We start from the raw sequence: 27,652 nt of genomic DNA, 5'->3' as shown, positions 1-27,652 counted from the left end.
TGTTACGTTGTTGAACTGTAGTCTTTTTGTGTGCATATATTTCCCAGATAAGACTGTAAACGTCTGGGCAGGCTAACGCATGTTTGTTACTCTGTACTCAATTTTGTAAGCCCGAAGTGCAGAGCAAGGTGTCTTCTTTTTTTAAATTATATTTTATTGATTATGCTATTACAGTTGCAAGGTGTCTTCTATGTTTAATAAAATTCTTTAATTACACAACCAAAGGTTTGATGATACTGGCTTTTCCAGCTGCCAGATGACCTGGTACTTCACTAGCAACCTCAATGGAACTGACCTATTTCCACAAACATCGCCTTCTCGATCTTCCTTACTGTAAAAGATATAATAAAAGTGCCTTTCCTTATTCTCCCTTATTGTTAACATTTCCTCTGGTGATATTTAAATGGAGGTTTGCGTCATGCTTTGGGGCCAAGAATGTACATGAATAGAAGACACTAAGATGAGGATGTGTGGGGCTATTTGGTGATGAGGACAAAACAAACTGGCTACCCTGTCAGGTCACGTGACGTTTGCTGCAAGTGGAGAGGGTGCCTTCTGGTCTGAATACCCCGTGGCTGTGGCCCCAGTGAGAGGCTCAGTAAGAACAACGTGGCCCGATAACTAAAAATTAAAACAAAAATCTCTCTGGTGCTAAGGTAGGGATTAGATCAGGATTTACAGGTCAATGTTCTAGCCATTTTTCCCAAGTTCACCGGTAGTACAAGCAAAAACTTGATAGCCTTTAAAAATCATCAGGAACAGGGGCACAACCTTGCATTTCATCCTCCACAACCTACTTGTGCCAGTGCAACAGAGGCAGCACGGAGTCTCATGTGATCGTCTGAGATAAAGGTGAGAAATTAAAGGACAAACAAGTGACTCATTTCAATGGATATGCTTCAGACAAGAGAAACCTGTAATTTCTCTTAGGCGTGCTTGACTTGACAGCCCCATCGCGGGGTGAATCACAGACTTACACAAGCCTCGAAACCCTGGGCAGCTTTGCAATTCTCAGGCTGGCCTCTCACAACGCACGGCCGGTTTGCACGGGGCCTCCCGGATTTCCCCTTCAATAAAATGGAGAAGAAGGACCACTGCCACTGAAGGGTCACAGTTACCCACGGGAGGTGCCAGGGCGGACACCCGTGATGGTGGGGCCCGGTGGTGGGAAGCCCAGCGCCGACCTTCCTGCGGGGCTGCTCTGTCTCCTGGATGCTGTGAGTAGACGTGCTGCCCCCTCACCTTTTTCCTCCTGAGGACAGGATCGCTTTTGCACATATTACAGAATGGGGAAGCTGTGTGATTTAGGATGGAGTTTTCTGGAATGCTTGATTAGGTACGAACCTTTGCTAATATTATCTAGAAATTGGCGGGCACCAGTTTGGGTGATTTGCTGTCTTTTTTACATTTGTTTGTCTTTAAAAAAATAATTTGTCAGGCTCTAAACTGCTCACTCCTAGGAGTGAAAATGCAAAACACCTTGTCAGGCGATTAGGCTGTCTCTTCTCTGATTGTCCCCTTACTTGATAAAAGGATGAGCAAACTAGCTTTCAATCCCCTTCATTTAGGCTAAAGGTAAAGCTAGATTTTTTTTAGATATGACTTTTTAAAAAATTTTTATTGTTATTCATTTACAGTTGTCTGTATTTTCTCCCCATCCTCCCCCCCCCTTTAAGCCTATACCCAAGGGAGGACATGTCTGCTGACCCTAGAGAGAGAGGAAGGAAGAGAAAGAAGGAGAGAGTTGGGGGAGAGTGGGTTGGGGAGAGAGAGAGAAAGAAAGACACTGATGTGAGAAAAACATCGATTGGTTGCTCTCTGTATGTGCACTGACTGGGGATCAAACCCGCAACCTACGTATGTGCCCTGATGGGGGATGGAATCTGCAACCTTCTGGTGTACAGGATAACGCTCCAACCTTCTGAGACACCCGGCCAGGGCAGTAAATCATTCTTTAGTAGTTTTTTCTCCTAGTGGGCTGACAAAGCTGTCTTTATATCAGTTTACAAGGAAACATTTCTTCCAGTTAGAAGTTGCTAAATCCTTTTCACAGAAGCACGTCCCCTCATGTTCAGTGGCCACTAGCACATGGCTTGGTGTTTATGTGTCTTATTCTCTGAAGACAATTGTAGGAGTGCAAAAATGTCACATCACAAGGTGCGATCCTTTTTTAGTGTCAGCAGGCCAGCGAGCTCTCTTCATGGAGCAGAGCAGTTGCTCAGTATGTCAATTTCTTTAAAACCATCTCAGTATCAACATAGTTGGTTAAGATGCTGAATGCCTTCCAACTCTGAAATTACGTGATACTTCAAACTTGTCAGCATTTGAATCCACACTGCAATTCTCAGAAAAGATGTTGAGCTACAAAGAGATTGGCTGAAAGCCATCTAAAATAGCCAAGGATGAGATGTTTCTGATTCTAATAGATCTTTTCTATCTTTCTTTCCCCCAAGGCTCTTTATGAAACAGCTCATCCATGGCAAGGTAAGAGTGACTGCATACATTGTGCTGTTGAGGCCAAGACACACCAACAACTCACTAGCCCTCCGTCTATATAATCAGAGTTCTAATTACACTAGTGGAATAGTGGGGCATGCAGTTATGAAATTAGGCTATGGGGAACAAAGCACAGACGCACACCCCGAAATGTGGGCCACCTAACTCTAAGTTCCTCATTCCCCACTTAACCTTCCAGAACTGGTCCTTCCCACCAATGGGACTGGCCAAGGACTATGAGGTGAGATGCCACCTAGATTAGCAAACCACTGAAAAATGCCCTCCCTGTCACCTTAGGGTGAAGTTCGATGGAGAGAAACACTTTGGGAAAGTGTCTACTTAGTTTATAGGAATTCCCACGCAGCTCACCTTAGGGTGTTGTTTTGCATGAAGAGTTTTGGGAGATCACACCTTTGGAGGTACTCCTTCCTCCCCGACTGCAGTTACGGTTCCCAGGCTGTACCTCTTTTTATTTTCTTTGGGAGTCCAGATGCCAGCTCACTCAGCCTGTTCAGACAGGCGGGGTGCCTGAGGCTGTGTGAGTCATCCCCTACAACTCCATCAGAAATAAGCTCCACAACCAACAGAGACAAATTATATTTTTGAATTCCAACTCATTCAGAAACTCAGCTCTAAGTACAAGGAAGATGAGATAAATAAGAGGCGCTTGCACTGCCGTGCTTGTGGCTGACATCACTCATCTGGCATGACACTACGTCTGGCTGAACCTTGATGGGACCTTACAATCCATTTTAACATAAGGCTCCAGGGTCAAGAAAAAGGATGTCCATAGAAGGCTGGGAGCATTTCTACTTACATGACCATGTTCCAAAATTATCTGGAGTCACAAATATGATCACCTGCCCCTTTGAGATAGACAGGTTGCCTTGTGATTCTAAAACAACAATTTTAGAAGCTGGCATTGCTCTCTGCAAGGGTCATTCATTCATTCTTTCACTTGTCCACAACTTTGTACAGTCTCTTATGTCCTTCACACTCTGCTGGGGTGCCGGGGACAGAGAAACTTCCCTCCGTGTTCACATCCTGACTGATGGCAATATGATTTATTTTTTTTTATTTTTTGCCTATTCCACTAGGTGCAGCCCAATTTCTCTTAGGCCCTGGGGCTAAAGTGACTAAGTCATTACGGCTTAGTAACAGCAGTGGTATGGGAGGCACCCTTCTCTGCAAATCCCCTGGAAGGCAGATTCTGAGACAGTTTCTTCTGGAACTATTGGATCTAGTTATATTTTCCTTTAAGCCTCTGAGAACAGCAAATAGCATTTTCTCTGTCAGAGCAGGGAGCCTGGCTTCCATTCAGCAGCCTGGAATGCTGTCTATTATTAAATGAGAAACACAAGTGGATGGTAGTGGCTAATCACACTTTTACAAGGATGCGCAGAGAGGCAGGTTGTAGAAGCAGGGGTGAGAAATTTGGGACATTATTTTTATAGGTCCTGAGAAGCTGACATTCCAGGGTCCTTGTTGCTTTTATCTCTGAAATGTCACCATTCAGACACTTTGGGAACAAGATGCGGAGTTGCCTCTACTGGGTGACTGACTAGTATACAAACTGGAGGGAGCTTTTTGTAAATGCCACATAACTCTCTAAAGGCAAAATTGCCACAGGCTCCGGCAGGAGTTATTTTGCATCTTGTTATCTCTTTCTCTGTTTTGTTCTCCATTTCTGAGTCTACCTTCCTTTCCCTGGTGACCATTCCAAGCTTCTCATTGCCATGCCACCCAAGCTTGCTTTCCCTCACCTCTCCACCCTGAGCAGCATGTTTCAGGGTAATTTTGGCTCACTGTACAAATTAAAGATGACCTGTCCACTGCCAATCAGGATGGACTAAAGCCAGGACTATGACTCTATGATGGGCGGCTTGAGGTCCAGAGTGAGTGACTTCATGGAACTTCTTGGAAAGTATCAGCACAGGGACTGGCATGGGGTCGATGCCTAATCAGTGTATGTAGAGCCTGAGTTGGGACAGATTCATGGGTTACACTCCAAGATAACACCTTGTCCTTGAGCAGCAGCCCTAAGTCCTCCCAAAGCCCTTATGGTGATCAAGTAAATACGGTAAAACTGGGGTCAAACAGTTGTTTTACTGGAATAATCCCCAGAACTTTTGCTACGCATGCATTTGTGAGAGGCGGCAGTGGTGATGGTGGTACACATTGTTTCCCAAACTGATCTGACTTTGGAACCCCTTAGGCTTTTGTGAGACCAGTGTTCTGCAGAAACCCACTTCAGGACACAGTATGTTGGCTAAATATAACAGATAAAACTGTATTGTTTTCCAACTAAGAGTAAAGCAGGCAGACTTGCTGAATTCATAGAACATCTAAGTCAGTATGTACTACCGTCCTCAATGTCTTTCTTCCATTTTTATTTCTTTTAGTTTGGTACCTGCTACAAACTTTTGGCAAACAAATGGTGGATCCAAAGCATAAATATGCCTATTACAACACTATTCTGTCAGGATTGCTGTTTACTGGTTTTTTTCCCCCCACTGGGTAGTAGGATCTTGATTGATTGACTGATTTTTAGTGATCAAAGTTTATTTTATGAATGTAACATTTGGGGATCGATAAAAAATGAGACCTTAGGATCTTAAGTAGCCAGTGATGGTTCTTTTAAACAGTGTTTCCCAGCCACCAAGCCCAAGGAATTTATGGAAGTAGGGATTTCACAAATACACACAATCTTTAGATAAATCGAACACACTGTAGAACCAGAAGTCGGTGAATGGTATAAAGGTAATCTGAGCATATCGTAGACAGGACAGCTCTGGAGTCCCCGTGTAGCAAAGGACCTGGCGCTGACTCCACCCCTCTTCCCGAGGGACTGGCGGCCTCGGTTAGAATCACATCTGAAAGCTTCTTACAATGGTGCTGTCCGTGCTTCGCCGATATTCTTCTGGAAAACCCACACTCTTCCTGTCACACTTAATTTAATGTCTTTAGATTTTGTGTCCTTGTTCTTTTCTTTTTTTTTCATTATTTCAAGACATAACTTACTATATGCAGACACTCTGCTGGATATTGGAGAGGTACTTTATTTGTATTTGCAGGCATTTTTCAGTTTGGAACTATGCCAGACTCAGAGTTCACTTTAATTGCTATATCTTTATCAATGCTACATCTAAGAAAGTGTGCTTCCTTCATTCTGTTCTATAAAATGGCAACCTCTGATTTTGAATTACATTGGAAATGCTTCTTTTTAGTTTTAAAATGTTTCCATTCTCAGAGTCCTTAAACACTCCTCGCTGTCTACTCTGCAGAGCACTCTTTTTGGCCTCAGCCAGGATCTGATTCTGCAGGGAGGGCTCCCATTCGACAATCTCTGGGAGGAAGAGAAACAATCCAGCTGGGACTAACCTGAAAACGTCTATCCATCGGACTCATACTTGCCAGTTGAAATGGGCAAAAATAAGAATGTTACAACTCCTCTTGGGCAGCATCATAAGCATTCCCCACCCCTGCCCCACACACATTAGTAATAACTGAAAGAAATTTTCCGTATAGTTATTATACCAAATGGTATGTGGGTTACTTAGAGCAGACTACAATAACATGAATGATCAAGTAGCAAATTAATTAAAATTAATTAACTGAAACCCTACAAATAACCAATTATGCTCAATTCAAAGTTTATGCCTTTATGTCCATGCTTATGATTTATATTGCACATATATTTCTGCTAGTAAATGTTTTAATTTATATGAATCCATGAAATGTACTATTATTTCATAACATTCCACAGAGAGCATAACGATCTACATAACATGCCATGACTATTGGACCCTCCACTCGAACCCTTTCAGGAGCTGCACACTTAGAGGCCCCAGCACTGGTTGGGGAAGGAAACATTTGTGGACTCCATAATTCACACTACACCCCATCACATCACTATGCCAAATGCCTGACTTTCTCCCAGCAAGGTTAGCTTAAGTAAAATTCCTATACTGAAAACTTAGAGAGTGAAAGTGGCCCTTCTATGAACCTTAGATAGCAGGCATTCACCCATTTAACTGTGCATTTCAAACCATCTTCTGCAGATAGGAGAGAATTGTGTTTATCCTCAGCATCGGTCCTATTATTTGGTCCTAAATGTAGGTATCTTTTCTCCCTGATACAATGAAGAGGTTTCAACAGAATTATAAACAAAACAAAAGAGAAAGAATCGAAATGACCACTTTAGTGGGAAAAGTAAACAATTTTCAACTTGATAAGTAATGAATCTTACAGTCTATATTAATTATGCTTTTCAAATTGCAGGTCACAGTCCATAGGGTTATGAATTCAATTTAGTTTTTGAATTCAATTTAGTGGCAACAACCAACTTTTAAGAGAATGTCACATAGAACAGAGTGTAACGTAAGATAAAAATCATGACACATCATAGTGTCCATTATTTCTTGTAGGTAGGAAGGCTAAGTACCTTTATTTTTTAAAAAAGATTTTAAAATATAAAAAATACATATTTTTCAGTTTATATATATACACACATACACACACACATACATTCATCTGTACACACTGAATCACAATGTATGATCTGTGTCTATTGTGTCATAATAAAACATTTGGTATATAGGTGAAACTCATGGATACATTTAGGACAGCCTATACTGGTTTTTCTGGTACTTCTTTTCATGATCATCAGTTAAAAATTTATCTAAACGATATTATCATGGCAAACTGCTTTGTGTGCCCATCCACCAGTAGGCTGTGTGCATGAGAACTTCCTTCCGCCCCCACTGTAAGGTCACGAATTCTGCACACACAGTCCAGCACCCACGCAATCTGTCACCACACTCCGCTCGTCATCCTGCTGTGCGCACTTTCTCCTGCTCACTCAGACTCGCTCTCCGAGACCAAGGTATAAATCAGAGTACTTTCTCCCCGTTCAATGGTTAGGAACTCAAAGGCAATTTTAAACTCAAAGGCCATTTGGAAACCTCCCTATAAGTGTCTGTGTCTCGTCATCTCAACTGAAGGCCACTGGAGTTGTGAAAACCCATCTTAGTCTTGAAAAAGTTTGACCCCAGCCAGGAAAAGTTTGACTCCAGATGAGTGAGCTTTGTCTGCTCCCAGGCCACTGCTTGCCTTGCCTTGTGAGTCTAGAGGGTCAGAGACAGTTTATCTCTGTTTGAACATAAGGGAACTTCTGTATGCTCGAGGCTAGGCTCCCAGGCCTTGCTCGGTAGGTACGAGATGCAGATGACCTCTCTTCTCACGATCGGTTTGACTTTCTTGTATTGCCTACTGGATGCCCTTTATGGAAAGGACAGCAGTTTTTATTTATGTAACCCCTGTATCTGATATATTTCTTGGCAAATGCAAGGCACTTGAGAAATATTCATTGGCAAAATGAATGATTATCCTATACTTCATGAAATAAATGTGAAAATAGGCTTAGAAAGGGTCAACTAATTCATCAACAGCAGGGACTAGATTACAATACAGCTCTTGCTGATTCTAAAATTCATGACATTTGTACTGTACCTGCACTACCAGGAAAGTCATTCTAAGGGACTTTCTTCCCAATAAGGAGTCTTCACTGCCTCTATCCTAAAAGAAAGGTGCGCTGATAGTGATCCTGATGATGTTCATAAATGTCAACTGTTGTAAAGATACTTTCTTGGAGATTTGGCTTTGGAAGGTGGAACTATCAAGAAGAAGACAGGAAACAGAGATGTGGCAAAAGAATAGAGAGTCATCCTCTAGTGCCTCTAGATTTTCTGCATAATAGTTTATTAATCTAATAAGGAGACTTAGTGCTTGTCGAATAGCAAACAATAGTCCATAATCATTTCATTTTAACTCACTTGACTACATACGCCTAGAGAAACAGTGTACTGTAGGAGAGTGATTCTCATCTGGGGGCAGTTTCTCCCCCAGGGCACAGGTGGCAATGTCTGGAGACATTTTTGGCCATCGCAACTGAAGAGGGAGCTGTTTCCGGCAACCAGTAGGTAGATGCCAGGGATGTTGTTAAACATCCTGTAAGTCACAGGACAAACAACAACAAAGAATTATCCAGCCCCGAATGTCAATAGTGCCGTCACTGAGAGACCCTGCTATGGAGATTATGAACTGATCTCCATGCAAACCATATGGGTGGAACTCTTGGCTCCACCATTTTATTTTATTTTTTTATCTCAGTGTTTGGCTTATAGTTTCTCAAGTCATTGAGCCTTACTTTCTCCATTGATAAAATGAAGACAGTAATAGTGTCTTGTATCACATCCTTAAATGAGTTTAATGAAACAAAAGTGCTTAGAATAGTGATTGGCAAATTAAAATTTGTAATAAATTTTACTATTTAAGAAGCTATTAAATAGTAAAGAAACTATTAAAGGACAGTAAAGTCACTAGTAAAGAAACTATGGGTTAAATAGGAAGTGATGCTTTGGTGAACATACATTCTCCCTGGTATTTCCATCGTTCTTGCCTACTGTTTGTAAACATGTCAACAGCCAATAGTCTGTTTTTTTACATCTTAGCTGGCTTGAATGTAGATGTTGGTGTCCTTCCTTGGGGTAGATTGTTTGGTATAAACATTTTGGAGTACCCAGTGGGGTGACTAAGTGGTTAGTTACTCTTCAGTCTGTTAAGTATTGTGTTATGTGTGTGACATTCTTACTTTCATCTGGATCCATCCACCTTCATTCTCTATTGTAGGCGAAGATCCTAATGTGTGAAAATGAAGCCCCCACCTACCCTGATTTGCTGTTTAATGTTGTTTCTGGCCACAGAATGTTCTCACTATAGAACCAAGATCCACACAAAAGTAAGTTTGATGCATTCTTATGTGACCCTATGGGAAAACTGGCAGTCCTCCTGATGGCTAGATTTATAATGAATAACATGTCATGTTAAAGAAATTTTCCAATGATTGCCATTTTATTCTTGCTGATGGTAGTTTTCTAAAGACAGGAACAAAGAAATGTTGAGAGGGGGCTGGGACCTAATGTTTATTTCTAGCATCAGTTTACTTATTCTTTTCTAAGAATATATAATATCTGGTATAGTACATTCGCTGTATTTCACAAATACAGATAAGAGAATTATAGGAGAGCTTAAGGGGTTTTAATTGCTATAATTGTCTCTGTGTTCTCTCTGGGTACTGAAACTTTCCAAAAGATGTACCCAATTCACTAACTTGACCTTCACAGCCCAAGTGACCACCGTCAAGGTTCTAGCCTGCTTGGAGGGCTAGTGCGTTCTCTGTGCATGCTCATATCCATGTTTCCTTCAGCAAGTTCCTATGACACCATCAGCACATGAACCTGCTGCATTTTTCTTCCCAGTCCGGGACACATTTTCTCTTCATATCCTCGTGGAGCCTCTAAATTGAGATGACAGAGGAGAGTTCCACAGTAAAGAGGACCTTTGGGGATTTATGTTTTACAGGATGGAGATAAACGTCAGCGTTTTGATGAGAAACCCAAGACTGGAAAGATACAAGGTATGTGGGTACAGAAGAGTCTGCTTCCATCTGGAGACATGGCAAGCATGTCCCCAGACCACAAGTATTCCAATAAGATAAAAATCTCTAATTAAGTTCTCAAGGTTTACCAGTACTGATAGGTTTTCTTACAATTGTGCCATTATCCATAGCATAGTTAACAAAGCAAGTTGGCAAATATTCACATATTCTAGAGTAGTAGATAAGTGTTTATTTATTTACTTTTAGAAAGAGGGGAAGGGAGGTAGTAAGAGAAGGAGAGAAACATCGATGTGTGAAACATCAATCAGTTGCCTCTCTCACACCCACAACTGGGGACCTGGCCCACAATCTAGGCATGTGCCCTGACTGGGAATCGAACCGGTGACCTCTCAGTTCACAGGCCGGCACTCAATCCACTGAGTCACACCAGGGTGTTTATTTTAAAACCCATAAGGGAAATCTGAATTAATGAGTTAATAAGAAGCAGAAAAGGGTGAGGACAGAATTCATTCATTCCTTCATTCAAATATATTTTGGGCATTGTTTACATGTCTGTGATGCTTTGGTGCTGGGAGGTATGCTGAAATGTGTCAGATAGATACTGTTTTGCTTGGACTGGTCATTCTTAGGAAGTGAAAGGCAAACTATGGAAGTAATCGTTAGTTGAAAGAGAGTGAAATCATGATTCTCACCCAAATAATACAAATGGCTAGATTCTGCACAGTCATGGCCAAGTATAATTTTGGTGGCCAATCAATCTACTTAGAGATGGAACTGAGAAAAGAAGGAGGAGAGAAAGGGAGGTAACTTTATTGAGCATTTATGGCCTGAGTGCTGCACGAGATGCTGTCTCACTCAGTGTTTGTAACAATGTCATGGTACCCTTCCAAATGTTATGGACGAACGTAGCTTAAATAATGTGCCAAATTAATACACTGGATAAATGGCAAGCAAAGATGAAAAGCCACTTGTTTCCTTTCTCTGTAAATGGAGTCATCTACAAAGCTACCCAAGCCATAAATATGGATGCATTCCTTAACTCACAGCCGAATGGTCCACACCTTATTGATGTCAACACCTCAACAGCTTTCAGCATCATTTACTTCTTTTCATTCCTTTGCCACTATCCTAGGGAAATTCTTCCCAAGAATCCTTCAACAGCTTCATTCCTGGGCACCCAATCTCAAGTCAATCCACTGTACTGATGGACCAAGTTAGCCCTGCCACCAGATTTTGTCAATAAAGTTGTATTGGAACACAGACATGCCCATTCATTTATATATTGTCTTTGACTGATTTCCTACTATAAAAGCAGAGTTGAGTAGTTGCTACGGAGACTGTATGACCCACAGTGTTGAAAATATTTACTATATGGCTAGTGTATTCATGTTAACACACAAAAAATAGGATGTCTGATTAAATTTAAATTTCAGGAAAAACAATGAGTACATGGGCCATACATACCCTACAACATTGTTCACTGTTCATCTTAACATCCTCAGTTGATCCTCATTATTTGTGGATGCTGTACTTGCAAACTCCCCTACTCTTTGAAATGTATTTCTAATCTCTACTCAACACTCTCAGCTTTCTCAACTATTCACAGACATTCACTGAAGAGCAAAAAGATTGCGTTGGCCATGGTGCAGTTTCCAGCTGAGACTGAAGGTGGTGCTCCGCCTTCTTGTTCTAGCTGTTGCTATGCACAAGCACTCATTTTGTGGGCTGCGTGGTGCCATGCGTTTTGCTTTTCTGTTGATGATCTTGCTGTTTAATATGGCCCCCTAGTGTAGGGCTGAAGTGTCATCTAGTATTCCTAACAGAGCTGTGATGCACCTTATGGAGGACGTATTTGCATTAGACAAGCTTTGTTTATATGCTGTCATGAGCAATAGTGCTACTGACCATGAGTTCAATGTCAACAACTCAACAATATGTGTTATGTAAGGTGACTTTAAATAGAAACACACATAGACCACACATAGATTAATACTGATTTATTGACAAAAATGTTGCAAGCAGAAGCTCCCAGAAACTAACCTAGGAGCCATGGTTTAGTCTGCTGATTCAGTGTGTGTGGTGGTGAATTCATAGAAAATGACTACTGCAAATAATGAGAATTGACTGTATGTGAAAATAAAATTAGCATTTAACTGAGCTTCCTGTGTTTTACATGCCATTTATCCCATCTTTTACAGAAACTTTTACAGACCCCTGATCTATGTTAATTATTTTTCAAAAACAAATTTAAACTTGTTTTCTGGTAACCCCCATGTTAGCACAGCATTCAAGGTCCTTCAGAACTTTATCACAGCTTTGCTGCCCCTCCTCATCTCCTGCCACTCTGATGCTCTGAACCAGCCTTTCTAAATGACAGTGATCCCTCCTTGCCCCATGCTGTTCATTCTGCCCAGGAGACCTTTCTTACTGCTGAGGACCCAGGTCAATGTCACCTTGTCCAGAAGCAACCCAAAATCTCCAGTATGAGTTTGATGCCCCCATCAAAACGTAGAACTGCTAATTAGATTTTCCTCTCCCTCTTTTTTCCTTTTCAGAGAAATGCCGTGGACCTTGCTTCAGTCCATCCAACTGCAGCGAGCCTTGTGCTCAGCCCTTTCGTGGAGAAATAGCTTTTACGTGTAATCAAAACAAGTGGCAAAAATCAACGGAAACATGTACAAGCCTTTCTGTGGAAATGCTCTTTAAGGTGATGCCTTTGTGTATTACTGGCTACAGGAGCCAGTCCTTCAGGAGGTGCTAGAGGCATTTTCAGTGTGTTCTGTTCAGCGTGACAAGTCTCAAATCAGGATTTAGGGAGATCTAGAGTGGACTGAATTGGTCTCTCCTTCCTTTCTTACCCAAACTCAGATTCTCTCCTCTGTCCCCACTCTCTTCTGCTCCCTTTCAGAATCTTTTCTCAAAAACAGATCTGAAACTCATATACACAACAGTAAATGCTTGGAGGTTAAAGTTTTAGCTCTAAAGATGGAGTTGCATGCCTCTTGTGCTATTCAATTAATCAACTAAATGTGTCTAGAATCAAATTCATTTTCAATTTTTTTTTCTAATACTTTCAATCACTTGACCAAAAGAAAGGAGAAATGTTTGACCCAAAGGAAATAGAAATCCAATGAATACAAGAAATCTGAGTTCAAATTAAAATATCGTATCTTATGTTCTTTAACTTAAGCACCACGTCCACCTACCTTCTCTCCAGTCCTGGAGAGACACATGGATCTCAGAGTTTCCTGAACCCCCAGTAGTGATTTTGCAAAGGGGTTGTTGTGGGGTCTCTGTCACTTAGCACAGGCGGTGACATTCAAAAGTGAATTAAGTGTAGTGAATTACTGCTTTGACTTATCCAAAGTCCCATTCTGGGTGATGCTGGGTAAAAGTAAGAGGAAGTGAGCGAATAATTTCTTCTTATTAGTGAACTCAGCTTTTGAAATTGCACTTCCTTTATGTTCCTGGTTTGACCTGCCAACCTCCACTGCCACCCCCTCCCCAGAAATTTCACGTGGCTCCTCTTAAAAAAAAAAAAACATAATAGTAATCAGACAAGTTTTGTTTCTAGAATTTCTCCACACCTCTGGAGAAAATTGCCTTGCTATATAATACTTGAGTTAAAGTCACAGCCCTGAGAGCCAATTCCAGTGGGAAAAGTCAGAATGCTGACCTCTGCAGGAATCTGATTAGCACTTCCTGCCTGTGTGTGTGACCCCACCTTACCCTCTCTGCTCTTCTCAGCACCAAAACCATTTTCTAGGACCATTTGCTTCTCTCTCTGGTTCCTCCATGTGAATCATTTGTACCTTTAACTCATTTAGTCTGATACATGTTAGTTGCTTAACCATTTTTGAATAAAACAACATTTTTTTAAAACAGGACTTAAATAGTGCGTCACGCCTTTCCATCGCAGCCCCCTCTATCCCGCTGCGCATCCTCGACTTCCGAGCGCCAGATCCCATAGAGGGTGTGGTACAAGGAATCCGCAAGAACTGTGTGCAGGACTACGCCTGCATAGTCAATGTGGTGAAATCCTCGGAAGCCACATCTGGAAATATCGCATTTATTGTGGAGATATTGAAAAATATTTCTACAGACTTGTCTGATAATGTTACCCAAGAGAAAATGAAGGTAGGTGTTCTTTGTTAATGCCATTAAAAAACTGACCCTTATTTGCCCCGAAATCTTGCATCTTAACAGTTTCAGATATATTTTTCAGGATAAAAATTACATCCACCACAAGAAGTGTAAAAACAATAACAGAAATTTCACTTCCATTTTTCAACATTGATTCCCTCTGGTTTATGGAAGTTGTCAAGAAGTTAGAATTTCTTGATAATTGTTTTTACACATTTTTGTACAGAATTAATAGTTCCAGAAAAATGTCACATAGTGATGGCTGCGAGCAAGCTCATGTCTACTCCAGTGTTTCCAAATGTTTATTCTGTAGCACATAGGTGTCCTGAGAAATGTTAACCGAGCTTTCATTTTTAATAGAGACATCCACAGCATGACAGGTGTAGGGGCTTTGACTTAAACAGGTTTCCTTGAGGCAGGGCTTTTGAGAACTTTCAATGTGATTGTGAATGTTGGCACTCTTTGTAAGAATGGGGGACATAGGGATATGGTATTTCTCAAACTTCAGTTAGAGAATCTACCCCGAACCTCCCTCATTAAATAGTTATTATTATTTCATGGGAAACTTGGGTTATACAGACTGCATTTTGAAAATGCGTCCCTAGGCACATAATAAAGCAGATAAATTTTATCAATAATACATTTTCTTTTATTTTTATTTTTATTTTTAGAATTCTTCTACTTCTCTTCCCTGCAGGCTTACTAGCATGAGATGCAATGAATGGGAAATTTGGAGAGAAATATGTCAAATAAGATCAGATCATTAGATTCAGAAATTTCAGACTTTAGAAACCAACTTTGTAAAATAAAGTGTAAATTCTTAGCCTAATGCCCACTTTTCTCCATTGCAGAGCTACAGCATGGTGGCCAACCACATCCTGGACACAGCGGCCCTTTCAAACTGGGCTTTCATCCCCGACGAGAACGTCAGCTCGGATTTGCTGCAGTCGGCGAATGTGTTCGCTCGGCACCTCCACATCCAAAATGAGACTGAGAACATTGTGGATGAGCCCTTCATTCAGACGAAAGGGTTTCACCTCAGCCGCAATACCTCCGAGAAGAGTTTCAGATTCTCCAGGAACGTTAACAATACAACGGAGGATATCTTAGGAATGATAGAAATTCCCAAGCATGAGCTGTGGAAGCTGCCATCAACATCCCAAGCCATCAGCATAGCTTTCCCCACCTTGGGGGCTGTTCTGAAAGAAGCCCACTTGCAAAATGTGAGTCCCCCCAGGGCAGCAAATGGTCTGGTCCTTTCGGTGATTTTACCAGAAAGATTAAAGCAAGTCTTACTCACGTTCGAGAAGATCAATAAATCCCGGAGTGCCAGGGCTCAGTGCGTGGGCTGGCACCCCAGGAAAAGGAGATGGGATGAGAACGTGTGTGAAATGACATCGGACACCAGGAACAAAGTGAAGTGCCGGTGTAACTACACCAACGCCGTGATGTCCTTCTCCATCCTAATGTCCCCCAAATCTATAGACAACAAAGTCCTGGACTACATCACCTGCATTGGGCTCAGCATCTCCATCCTTAGCTTGATTCTCTGCCTGTTCATTGAAGCTATGGTGTGGTCCCGGGTTGTTGTCACAGAGATATCATACATGCGTCATGTGTGCATCGTGAACATAGCCGTGTCGCTCCTGACTGCTAACGTGTGGTTCATTGTATCCTCTAACTTTAGCAAAAAGGCCCAGGACCACAACTGGTGTGTTGCAATGACATTTTTTAGCCACTTTTTCTACCTCTCTCTGTTTTTCTGGATGCTCTTCAAAGCACTGCTCATCATCTATGGAATATTGGTCGTTTTTCATAGGATGATGAAGTCCCGCATGATGGCCATTGGCTTTGTCATTGGCTATGGTTTCCCGCTGATCATTGCTGTCACCACAGTTGCTGTCACTGTGCCAGAGAAAGGCTACGTGAGACGTGATGCCTGTTGGCTCAACTGGGATAACACCAAAGCCCTTTTAGCATTTGCCATCCCAGCCTTGGTCATTGTGGCTGTGAATCTGCTTGTGGTTTTGGTTGTTGCTGTCAACACTCAGAGGCCCTTTATCGGCAGCTCCAAGTCTCAGGATGTGGCCATAATTCGGAGGATCAGTAAAAATGTTGCCATCCTTACCCCGCTGCTGGGCCTGACCTGGGGTTTTGGAATAGCCACTCTGATAGAAGGCACTTCGCTGATATTCCACATAATCTTTGCCCTGCTCAATGCTTTCCAGGTAAGTTCCAAGAGGGAGACTTATTTTATTAATTGATATCATTCATGAATATTTTACATATGACATTATTATTTTATAATTTGTTATTCTGGTTTTCCAACAAAAATGGCTCTGATTTTAAAATATAGAACATAAAATATTTCTTCCATTTCCCTCCATAACTTAGGGACATTTAAATGTAGTATTATTAAGTTGCATTTAACTGATCAGGTTGCGTGGGAATTTCCTTCCTTCTCTCCCCACTGATCCACCTATTTCCCTCCTCAAGTTTCCATGTAAGAAGAAGTCGGCCTGCGCTTTTTAAGGACTAGTCTTTGGTCAAGGGTGTGTGAGGCTACCCTCACATATCATGCCTGAAAACAATCACAATTTTCACCTTTTCTCAAGTAGTTCGAGAACTCGGTGAAATGAGTCATTTTCCATGGTGTCCCTTCTGGTTGGGTGTTAGCCAATCAGGAGTTGCCATGCCTCTATTCCCTGTCATGTAATTGTGGGTGGTTATACATAGAAATAAATCTTACCACAGGTCACCTAATCCCAAGAAGGCCACTTTTCTCCGGGACTCAACCTTCTCACCCATAAGATAAAAAGATGGATGGAATTTGATCTCTATTGCCATTTTCCTTAACCTGCTTGATTGGCACGATTACCCCTCTCGGAGCTCTTTGACTCCACCTTGGCTACTGAGCTTGCACACGTGGTAAACTGCCGTTAGCCACACTGCTTTCCATACCCATGGGTAACAGACAATTTGGCAAGTTTATAGTCTTAATTATGTTTTTAATGAAGGGTTGGCAAACTATGGCCTGCTGACTGTTTTTGTAAATAGTTTTATTGAAATACAGCCATACTCATTCATTTACATTTTGCCCATGGCTGTTTTGAGCTCCAGCGGCAAACCTGAGGTACTTGTAACAGAGACTCTGTAGCCCACAAAACCTAAAGTATTTATTATCTGCTTCTTTGAAACAAAAAGAAAAAAATGACTGGTATTTACATAAAATAAATATAACTGCACAACAAAGCAGGAAAGTATTCCTACTAACATGCCATTATCACTCTATTTTAAAATGTGGCACAAAATATAAAACAAGCTTCCAATAAATGCCAACTCAAATACATTATACGTCTTACTCATAATTCTTTAATAACTATGGGGAACACTTATTTCACTCTTTTCCTTGCATTACTTTACAGGGAAACCTTTGCCTTAAGTTTTTTGTTGCATATTTTTTTAAACCAAAAGCTCTTGGGCTCATGTAAATTTCCCCAACTCTTGAGAGAAGATTTTCACCAGTTACTCTGGGGGCTAATGATCTCATGCTATTTTTACTTTGCAACTTAATTAATCCTTAGAAAATTTTGTGGTTTTGTTCAGATGATTTATTTTTCCTCTTTTCTTAAAAGAAAGAAAATACTAGAGCAATTGTGACTCATATGCTAACATTTCAGTCCTCTGATCAGTGTTTATTCACCATAAAACTGTCTGTAGAAACCTAGGCTTCCCTCCATTCTCATGTCAGGATCCAGAATTTTCTTGAATTTCAACTCCCAGCTTTTAAAAAGATTGCCTTCCAATTATTGGAACTTTGTAAGTGACAAAATATATAAACTTGAGGAGACTGACTTCATCAGTTTCTGTAGTTTTCTTTTATGCAGAAACTTCTTCCACCAACCCTGAAAATCTGGTGTGAAATTAGTCTAGAATACACTTTATTTCCTCAAGACACTTTCCACGATTGTGACTTTGAGCTACAAGATCCCATGTCGTGTCTTATTGTCATCATGAATGAGAACAACTATATCAATATTTGGGAAGCAAATACACAGATTTAATAAGATTGAAAACTCCTACATCTGTAGCCATTTAATAAGTATGAATAACTGCGATGCACAGACACAAAAGTGATCCTCTTTCTCTGAGGTACATTCAAGAAAACATACCAGCCATCAATGTATTTTTATTTGAACCAGCAGAAAGTAAAGTTTCTAATGTGAGATAATGGTCCGAGAAGGTATCTACCAGAGTGGTATTAATATAACAGCTGGGATATTGCCTCTACAACTGTCTCTCATACTTCTGTTGAATTTTGCCACAGGGGTTCTTCATTTTGCTATTTGGAACCATCATGGACCACAAGGTAATTTGAATTTGTTTCACTCATCGTAAATGATTTCCACATGGCTGAGGGAAGCGGGAGGATGAAGCAGGTTTGATCAGAGAACTTGGTCCATGGGAGTTGGGTTTGTGGGGGTGGTTCAGGGTATCAGCTGTGAGGGGGAAAGGAAAGAACTCCATTCTCTCATTTCCTGCACTTCATCAAGTCAGCAGGAGGCTGTATATGAGTACAGCTGGTGAAAAGAATAAAAACTCTAACCACAATTTTAACCTTAATCGTAAACCTTGGTACAACTACCCCTCAACCCGTATCTAAGCACTACTACTTGCCAAGCACTGAGCGAAGCCGTCCGATGCTGCTTCTGCCAGTGTTACTGGTCTCACAGTTTCAGGACAGGGGTCTGGGCATTGGGGATGTCGTCATTTCTACACTGTCATTGCTTCTTCAGATAAGAGATGCTTTGAGGATGAAGATGGCTTCACTGAAGGGGCAGCCAAGAGTAGCAGAGGTAAGCCGCTGCCTTTCAGTCTCAACGCTAGAGGGTCAGAGCACTCAGAAGAGTCACAGAGAAAAATACCATAGCTCAGCACTCAGGATTTGTTAGCAAAGAGAACTATTAAGGCCTACCTTCGTTCATTCATTTCTTCATTCAACAAATTTTGGAGTATCCTGCTAACACTTACAGTGAGCAGAATATACCCCTCAAGAGAATTTTCCACACTGGACGTATTTCAACCTGACATTTGTACCACTGATACAGGTAATATGGATCCAGGATCACAGATTCATAAAATGCTAGGGGGCAGAAGTGAGAGATGAATGACAAGTGAGATTCTAGTGTACCTCACTCATTTCACAGGTAAGGGAAGCAAGGCTCAGAGTACTTGAGATTTGCCCAAAGCCACCCAGCTCACCATGAGATTTAACGTTCTGCTTGCAGGACTGGTTCAGTAAACCACACTCTGTTGCGTTGAAGCATCTGTGTATGCATAGATCTTGAAGGTGACCTTTGTCATCTCTCTTTCCAGACACCGAGGAAAATTGCTACCATTGCTATGTTAATTAGAAAGAAGTCATTTACTCAACTAACAGTTTCTAAATAAGAACTACTTCCTTAAAAACAAACAAACAACAAACTTTCTGGACACATTAGGAATCAGCAGTAATGGTTATCTAGGATTAAGTGTGACTTTCAACATAGTTCACCAATTCGACGACAGCCATTTTCTTCACCTTTTAACATCTCCGAAATTGAAATGTATCTTCCAATCAATGGCATGTTATGGTTTAATTGACAAGTTTTTTTGTTCTTTTTCTTTCTTGCTGAAACATAAAAATAATATTGAGCTTCTGATGTTAGCTTCAGTGAGACATGATAATTTAATTCTGTGCTGCTGTGTCAGTCTAGGTCCTTCTCCTCGTGTCTTTATTTTTACATGTTTATCTCTAGGCGGGCATTTACGTAAATAATGTATGTGCGTTTCTGTCAGTGCAATTACTCATTGACATCACGGTTATTTTTGTTCCTGTATAGAATGCATCGTTAAGCCCAACCAATGGATCTAAGTTAATGAATCGTTGAGGATGAGAGGTAAGTATTAAAAACTCAAGGAGAAGCTTCACTTGCAAGTTGTGACAGACCACTCAGTGCCCCTTCTGAGCATGGTCTTCCCTCCTCTGTGATGCTGGGGCAGGCAGGAAGGGAATAGGTGGACATAGCTTTCACAGACCAGAAACTTCTTTATTGCCCAGCGGGTACATGAAAATACACACATCTTCTTTAAAAACCTGTGTCATCTCAATTTGCAGGACCAGCTCTTAAACACACTTTTTTTTTCTGTCCCCAGTAAGAGGATGCTCTCATCACACCTGCACTGCCACGGGATACACCTTGCTGTCCACAGTGCTTGCACACCTAGTTCCATCTTGGCAGTGAGTGGTGACACTTATAACAGCCCAATTGTCAGAAGGAAAACTTAATTGATTTAAATCACAGAACAACAAGTCTGTCTCTCCCTAATGAAGTTGCTCCTCCCCACCCCGAATCATTCCTCAGGGGTTTGGGAGGAGTTGCCGCTGTTTACTCATAGCCAACCTCTGAGACGTTCTACACGGGGGAAATTAAGGGAAAACAAATATTAGGCAGCCACCAAGGGGAGAAGGCACACAATGGCAGCCAGAGTCCTGAGAGGTGATAGGGAATAGACAAGTGTGGATAGGATTGATCAATTTTGATGTGGTTTTGTGTTTGAAAGGTTTGGGGCTTCCCTGCCTGGATGCAGATGGGTCTCAGGTGTTGTTTTTGAGCATGACCTGGCAACAGACATATCCTCCCTTACATTCCTTTCCTTTCTGAGTCATGGCTCATACATTCAGCAATGGGACAAAGCGAAGGCAAATCTCATGGAACCAAAGAACCCTAAAGGGACTTCCTGTGTAAACACATTGTACAACCTGATGCGCTGGTGTCCCAGAGAGAGGGAGGGAGAGTAAGAGGGCTCTGTTATATACATTGACTGGCATACGTGGGGTGCTGGAAAACCAGAGGAAAACACTGGCATATTATCCTAATTCAATGATCCTACAATTTGGATTTTTATGAGAACTTTAAAAAGGAGGTAGGAGGATTTAGTGAAACTTAACAAAGGTTAACCCTTCTAACCTCTGCCCATTTTCTAGCCCATAGGGTTCCTCTGTGGTGAAATATCACTATACCATTCCCTGATTAGTCACTAATTGAGAGGTAGTTCAGATGATCTATTTAGGTTTACCTTTCCATTAAGGTAAACTCCAGTTTACCTTCAGGCACAGCTTCCCAGTTGGAGCTGTGTGGGAGTTTATTCAACTGCTTTAGACAGAGACCCTTCCTCCTGGGGATGGTATATTCGGCCATTCTGGAGCAGAGAGGCATAGTTGTAGTCTTACGCCCAGCTAGTGGCTGTAGTAAAAGTTGGAGAAAACCAGTAGAAGCCAAGATCAGGGACTACGCTACTTAGTAGAACTGGGGAGGTGCACAAGGCTTAGACCCGTAGTAGGAGCAAGTGTAGGTAGGAATGCACTCACAACTCTCCCCAAAGAAATCCACATAATTCTTCAATTTATATTTTTGACCCTATGAGGTGGGAGTGAATCGAGGGTTACATTGTTTCAGCATATCCCCCTCTGTTGGCCCAGGGCTTATTGAATTCTCTCAGTAATTGGGCTGTGCTTATCACTTCTGTTTGCATGTGGTATCAGAAGGATTCAGGAACAACAGCTTGCACTGTGGCAGGCCATAGTGGGACCCAACAAGTGTTAAGAACAGGGACAAGAAATTCACACTAAGTGACCTTCCCCTGTCCAGAATGGAGAGCTGGCAGGGTGAGGGAGGTCTTTCAGCAGAGATCAGAGTGTTTAGGGCGGAATTACAACTCAGCGCATGGGATTGGTGGTAAGTGCAAAGCAGGGTCATAGTCCAGGGCAGAGCTAAATCACAGGGTAAAGGTAGTATTTCAGGCCTTAATTCAGAATACAAAATCGAAGACTGACGGGGTCTCAGGAGATGAGCAGAATTCAAACAGGGAGGGAGGTCAGGACTGGACTTGCGGAGATTTGAGGTCCCTGAAGGTGGTGGAAGCTCCTCATACCCCAGAGACCTCGGATTCGATTGCTCTTAGAAACTTGATGGGGACAGGCTTGTCAGGAGGTCCCAGGGTCAGTGAAGGATGGCAGAGCTGTGAAAAACGGGCAGTTTGCTTCAGGTATAGATTCTCATTGGGAGACCCCATCTTGGGAGGCAGGGTCTGGTGGGGCCCCCCATTTTTATGCTGAAGCCACAGGTACATGGCGCCCTCTGCTGGTTATATGAAGGGTGGGCCTTTCATAGAACCCAACCAGAGCCAGTTCCACCCAGAGCGATTTCAGGTTTATGGCTCCGTTCGCATAAAATCTCTTCCACATATTTGTTATGCCAGAAATTCACCTAACAGTTTCCACTGTTTATTACACCGTGAAAAATAGCACTGTTTGACAAGTACCCAGGGAGAAGCAACTCTGTTTGTTCTCTGTGTGAAGTTGTAAATGCAGAGCTGCAGCCATTCTAGAGACCAAGCTTAGGGAGCAGCGGAGGAGGGAGACCAGGCACCGATCACTGAGTGTGGGGAAGGCTAGGGCACTGACCAGCAAACCTGGGAGAATAACCTTCCTACTGTGTGACCTTGAGGCAATTGCGTAATGCCCCTGTGCCTCCATTTCCTCATCTGCAAAATGGGGCTCGTAAGAGTACACGCCTCCCAGGATATTTCAGGATTCAATGAGCTAATACATTAAAAACGTGTAGAGTAGTGCCCGGTTCAAATTAAGTTGTCAGTAAATGCCAGCCGTCATTCTTTCTGCTGACCCGTGCTTCAACCGTTTTGCCTAGGCTTCCCCATTTCCCACTGATGTTCCGCATCCTCCTGGACTGAGAATTGAGCTCCAGGAGAAGGAAGGCTGGGATGAAAAGAGACAGCTATGCTTCCTTGGGAGAGTTTCTCTTCTGATCTGGAGCAACACCTAAGTTCTGGGTGTGAAAGTGTTTCCTGAGGAAAAGTTGAGGCTAATATTTGGTGACTAGGCTTTAAAGAAGGGGATCTACTGACCCTTTGACCTACCAACCCTTTTACCTACCCTTGACCTGCAAGAGCTTGGCTTCTTGGACAACCTTGGCAAGATTAAGACTCAACCTGCAAGCTGTTTGACGACCTCTGGAGACGCCTGAGGCCATTGAGGCCCTGCCGGACTTGATCAGCTTTCACTCCCGGGACATCTGGCTCCATGCCTCCATGGGCTCAGTCATCCACCATGCTGTGTGGACCCTGGGCATCTAGAGGGACCAGGGTTGGATTCGGTTTCAGAGGTGGGGTTGTGGGTGCGAGTGGGAAAGCAGGGTGTCAAGAGAAATATTGAATCTGCTTTGGGGACAGTTAAGTCATGGCAGATTTCCCAAAGATAGGGAACAGGAGAGAAATAAGAGGACTTTTTTAAGTGTTTTTTTAATTTTAGTTTATTTTAGACCTTGAGTAAAATTAATTTAGCTCCTAGAACATTAGTTTCCTCATTTGTGAAACACGAAAAATACCCTTGAAGGTATTACTATTGTTGTTTTTGTGTGTGTTGTATGTCTGTTTAAACCACTGTATGAAAAGAAGATTCTCGTTGTTATTTTAGAAATGAAAATGGAAATATTTACCTTCCACAACTTCTTCATGTGTGATTTCATTCAAGATGGACATTTCCATCAGTACCACGACACTCTTACGTATCAATCCTTTTATCAGTCTACCTGAACTCATTGATCAGATGTACAGGAGGCCCAGGGATACAGTCCTACTGTGTACTGGTGAGGTGAGACCTGGAAATACGTGGCAAACAGCACTACTGTCCTTCAGAAATGTCCAATGAAATTTCTATCACCAGTTTGGTTTTAAACAGCAAACCAGTCAGCAGGACTGAAGATGGCTGGCTGTGTGGTTATGGGTAGAGCGATCTGATCAAAGCAAAAACATAAAAGCCATTGAGTGGCCCCTTTTCACAAAACATGCAAACAAAGAGTGTGCACCTCTTCGCAGGACTGCTTTCAAAACCTTTCAAGTACTTTCAAAGTACTGATATACAGGGACTGGTGTCAAACCCAATAGTAATTATTCAAGTGATAAAATTTTCCAGTCAATTGGAAATTATGCTCCTCTTATAAAATTAAAATAAATTGTTCGCAGTGAGAAACATGAATCTAACTTGCAGATTTATGAAAGTTCCTGAGCACTAATTCATTGACCAACATTTCCTTCCTGATTCCTGCCATTATAAAAACAACTTTTATTTCTCTCAATGCAAGGCCTAGAAATTCCAGAGCATCATGTAATTCAAGCCAAAAATTGCCTTTAGATCAGTAGATCCATTTGCGACAAGGTTAAATTAATAATTCCCTAATGTTGATAGCTTTTAAAATGAAACTCGACCACCAACTTACACCATACACAAAAATAAACTCAAGATGGATAAAAGACTTAAACATAAGTCGTGGCACCATAAAAGTCTTAGAGGAGAACATAAAATTTCAGATATCCCACACAGCAATATTTTCACTGATGTGTCCCCTAAAGCAAGGTATATAAAGGAAAGAATAAACAAATGGGACCTCATCAAATTAAAAAGCTTCTGCACGGCTAAAGAAACCATCAGCAAAATGAAAAGGGAACCAACCATACAGGAAAATATTTTTGCCAATGATACCTCAGGCAAGGGTTTGATCTCCAAAATATACAAAGAACTCACATGACTCCACTCCAAGAAGACAAACAATACAATTAAAAAATGGGCAAAGGACCTGAACAGACACTTGTCCAAGGAGGACATTTAGTCTCCTTTCTTTTCCATATCTTCCTAAGCCCTTCCTGTTTTCAGTGCATATTAAGAGGGATATGGTGCTGAGTTTAATTAGTTCTGCAATGACAGGTCACATGCATTTCTAAAAATTACCATGTGATGCAAAATTGGCAATAAAATCCATAGAATAAATGGGATAAATTGGGTTAGGGACATAAGATGCCTGGCATACAGCTCGAAGATAAATTTTCACCTGGGAATTTTTCTCTCCTGGTAATTCTCATCTTGGATACAACTCAGTGACTCAGTGTTTGTACTCGCACTAAGAAACCCATTTTTCATTTGCCTTATGTGGTCAGGTGATATTTTCTCATCTCTTTCCACCCTTCCACCTCCAGTTAATTCCATTAAAAGGTGTGGCTGAAATTCTACATTACAAACAGAAGAGGTGGCTTGTACAGGATGTTTGGTTTCCCAACCCAGCTCTCCAAGAGCTAGCAATCTGCTCAGGGAGTGGAGAATTGGTTTCCAGAGAGATGCAGGATCTTTGGGAAGCAGCCAATCAAGGAGTGGCACCACTGAAGGAGGCAGCCAGAGAATGAAACCCATGTCCGGGCATTTTCCCACAACTTTCTCCTGCAGGGGGTCTTTCAAGATTTAACAGCCTTCAGTGCAGGGTAGGATGAGCCAGCAGAGGAAAGATTTTAGCTGATAAAATGGATAATGGTGAAACATTACACAGGAAGCAATCAAGTTACAGAAGACATTTTAAGACAGTGGGTAGAATCTTTTGTTCAGACTCACAAATGGGCTGTGAGAGTCAGAGAGTGAAAAGCATCAATATCTCAGCCTTTGGGTCTGGAGGGTTTAGCATAGGGTAGGTGTGGATTGAGGCTTGACTCTGGGATGCCCACCATGCATAAGCAGTGTGGGCCAGTAGAAAAAGACAGGTGTTGGAGAGAGCTAGATGTGTGTTTCAATTCTGTTCTTTTCATACTCTTAGGGGTGACTTGGACAATTTATTTAGTCCCTGGCAGTCATCCATTTTATGGTAATATAAAGCACATCTTATGCTATTGTGGAGAGTAAACAAGATGTCATCTTTGGAAGCATTTGCCCCAGTGTCTAACACATGGTAGATGCTTCAGAAATGTTAGTTCCATCCTGGCCGGGTGGCTCAGTTGGTTGGAGCATTGTCCTATATACCAAAAGTTTCCAGGTTCGATCCCTGGTCAGGGCACATATCTAGGTTGAAGGTTTGACTCCTGCTGGGGCATGTATGGGGGACAACCAATCGATGTTTCTCTCTCACAACAATCTCTCTCTCTCTCTCTCTCTCTCTCTCTCTCTCTCTCTCTCTCTCTCCCCTTCCTCTCTCTCTAAAATCAATAAAAATATCTTCAAGTGAGGATTAATTTTTTTTCATAAAAGAAATGTTAGTTCCCTTTCCCCGTCGCTCTATTTGTCCAGGGATGGGAGCGTGAGGATGTAACAGCATTCTCTTTGAAGGTGCTTTTGGCTCTGTGCACAAGAGGGCTAGTGGCACAGACTAGAAAAGTGAAATCAAGAACTTATGTATTAGAACTTTCATCAGGCTCATGAACAAGACTCAGAGGTGGCCTTCAAATGTTCTTCTAGTAGGCTGGCCTGGTCATTGGGTAGGGAAGAAGGTTTCAGAGCAAGGGATCTGCTTCAGGAATAAAAATTATAACTGCATCTGGATCCAGGTGCAAGAGAGCAAAGAATGCTATATAGAATAACGATAATTTCAGAGTAACAACGTGTGGAGGAGATGCCTTCCATTCTTGGATGACTTTAGCACTTAATTTCACAATCCAAAGTAAGTTTAACGAAAGATTAGTGTAACAGCCCTCTGTATGCTAAACAATTAAGAGTGTACAAAGGATTCCATGGGGAGAGATGTTTTTACATTGACAATACAGTTAAGAAGATAACCCATTGAGATAGGTAATGTGAGCTGAGTTTTGAGCCATTCAACTTCCCTGTCTCAGTTTTTCTGCCAGTAAAATGGCAGAAAAAGCATGAGCCCTCCTCACATGCTGTATAGGCTGAGCTGTGCTCCCTAAAATTCATAGGTTGACATCCTAACCCCCATACCTCAGTGTGTATATGACTGTATTGTACTTGAAGAAAGGGCCTTTTTAGAAGTAATTAAGTTAACATGAGGTCATAAGAGTGTATCTTAATTCAATACGACTCATGTCCTTATGAGAAGACACATACCAGTACAAATGAAAGATCATGGGAAGACACAGGGAGAAGACAGCCATCTGAAGGCAAGGGAGAGAGGCCTCAGAAGAAACCAGCCCCATGACACCTTGATCTCAGACTTCCAGCCTCCAGGATAGTGAGAAAATATAATAAATTTCTCTTGTTTAAGCCACCAAGTCTGTGACATTTTGTTATGGAAGACATCAGTAACTAATACACATGCCCAGAGATTTTTTAAAAAGGTAGTTTTCTGTAGAACAGTTTTAAATTCATAGCAAAACTGACAGGAAGGTACAGAGATTTCTCACATACACCCTGCCTGCACACATGCACGGCCTCCTGCATTATCAACGCCCCCCACCCTGGAGTGGGATGTTTGCTTCCACTGCTGAGCCCACATTGACTTATCAGGATCACTCGAAGTCTATAGGTTACACTGGGGTTCACTCTTAGTGTTGTACATTCTAACAGTTTGGACAAATACCCAATGACATGTATCATCATCATGAGTATCATACGGAGTATGAAATAAAATATAGCAATATACAAATAGCAGGACAGACTTTAACTAAATCAAATGTAATCCAAATATTTGTTGAAGGTGACTTTGTGAAGAACATCAGAACAGC

General features: G+C 41.7%; 1 protein-coding gene across 2 annotated transcripts; it reads left to right on the top strand.

Moving 5' to 3' along the window:
• The first annotated feature begins 986 nt into the window (after window positions 1–986).
• ADGRF4 (adhesion G protein-coupled receptor F4) lies at window positions 987–23,654 on the top strand. Of its 2 annotated transcripts, XM_045193223.2 has the most exons (11): window positions 987–1,217; window positions 2,454–2,484; window positions 9,187–9,295; window positions 9,919–9,973; window positions 12,511–12,662; window positions 13,841–14,092; window positions 14,950–16,326; window positions 18,426–18,467; window positions 18,895–18,954; window positions 19,981–20,037; window positions 22,849–23,654. In XM_045193223.2, the coding sequence occupies exons 3-10, from the start codon at window positions 9,209–9,211 to the stop codon at window positions 20,026–20,028; spliced, it is 2,073 nt and encodes a 690-aa protein (XP_045049158.2). In that variant the 5' UTR covers window positions 987–1,217; window positions 2,454–2,484; window positions 9,187–9,208; the 3' UTR covers window positions 20,029–20,037; window positions 22,849–23,654. The 2 variants fall into 2 exon arrangements, with proteins under 2 accessions (XP_045049158.2, XP_024413383.2); XM_024557615.3 differs by lacking the exon at window positions 2,454–2,484.
• The last annotated feature ends 3,998 nt before the right edge of the window (window positions 23,655–27,652 follow it).

This window comes from Desmodus rotundus, chromosome 11, assembly GCF_022682495.2.
Source record: "Desmodus rotundus isolate HL8 chromosome 11, HLdesRot8A.1, whole genome shotgun sequence".
NCBI lineage: Eukaryota > Metazoa > Chordata > Mammalia > Chiroptera > Phyllostomidae > Desmodus > Desmodus rotundus.
This window is presented reverse-complemented; position numbering and strand designations above follow the sequence as displayed.

What these genes read in the sequence shown, in the direction of transcription:
- ADGRF4 (XM_024557615.3), top strand. Translation starts at nt 9,209, where the DNA reads ATGAAGCCCCCACCTACCCTGATTTGCTGTTTAATGTTGTTTCTGGCC. An exon ending in CTGTGGAAATGCTCTTTAAG is followed by an intron (nt 12,663 to 13,840) that starts GTGATGCCTTTG and finishes TTTTTAAAACAG; the next exon opens with GACTTAAATAGTGCGTCACG. An exon ending in CCCTGCTCAATGCTTTCCAG is followed by an intron (nt 16,327 to 18,425) that starts GTAAGTTCCAAG and finishes ATTTTGCCACAG; the next exon opens with GGGTTCTTCATTTTGCTATT.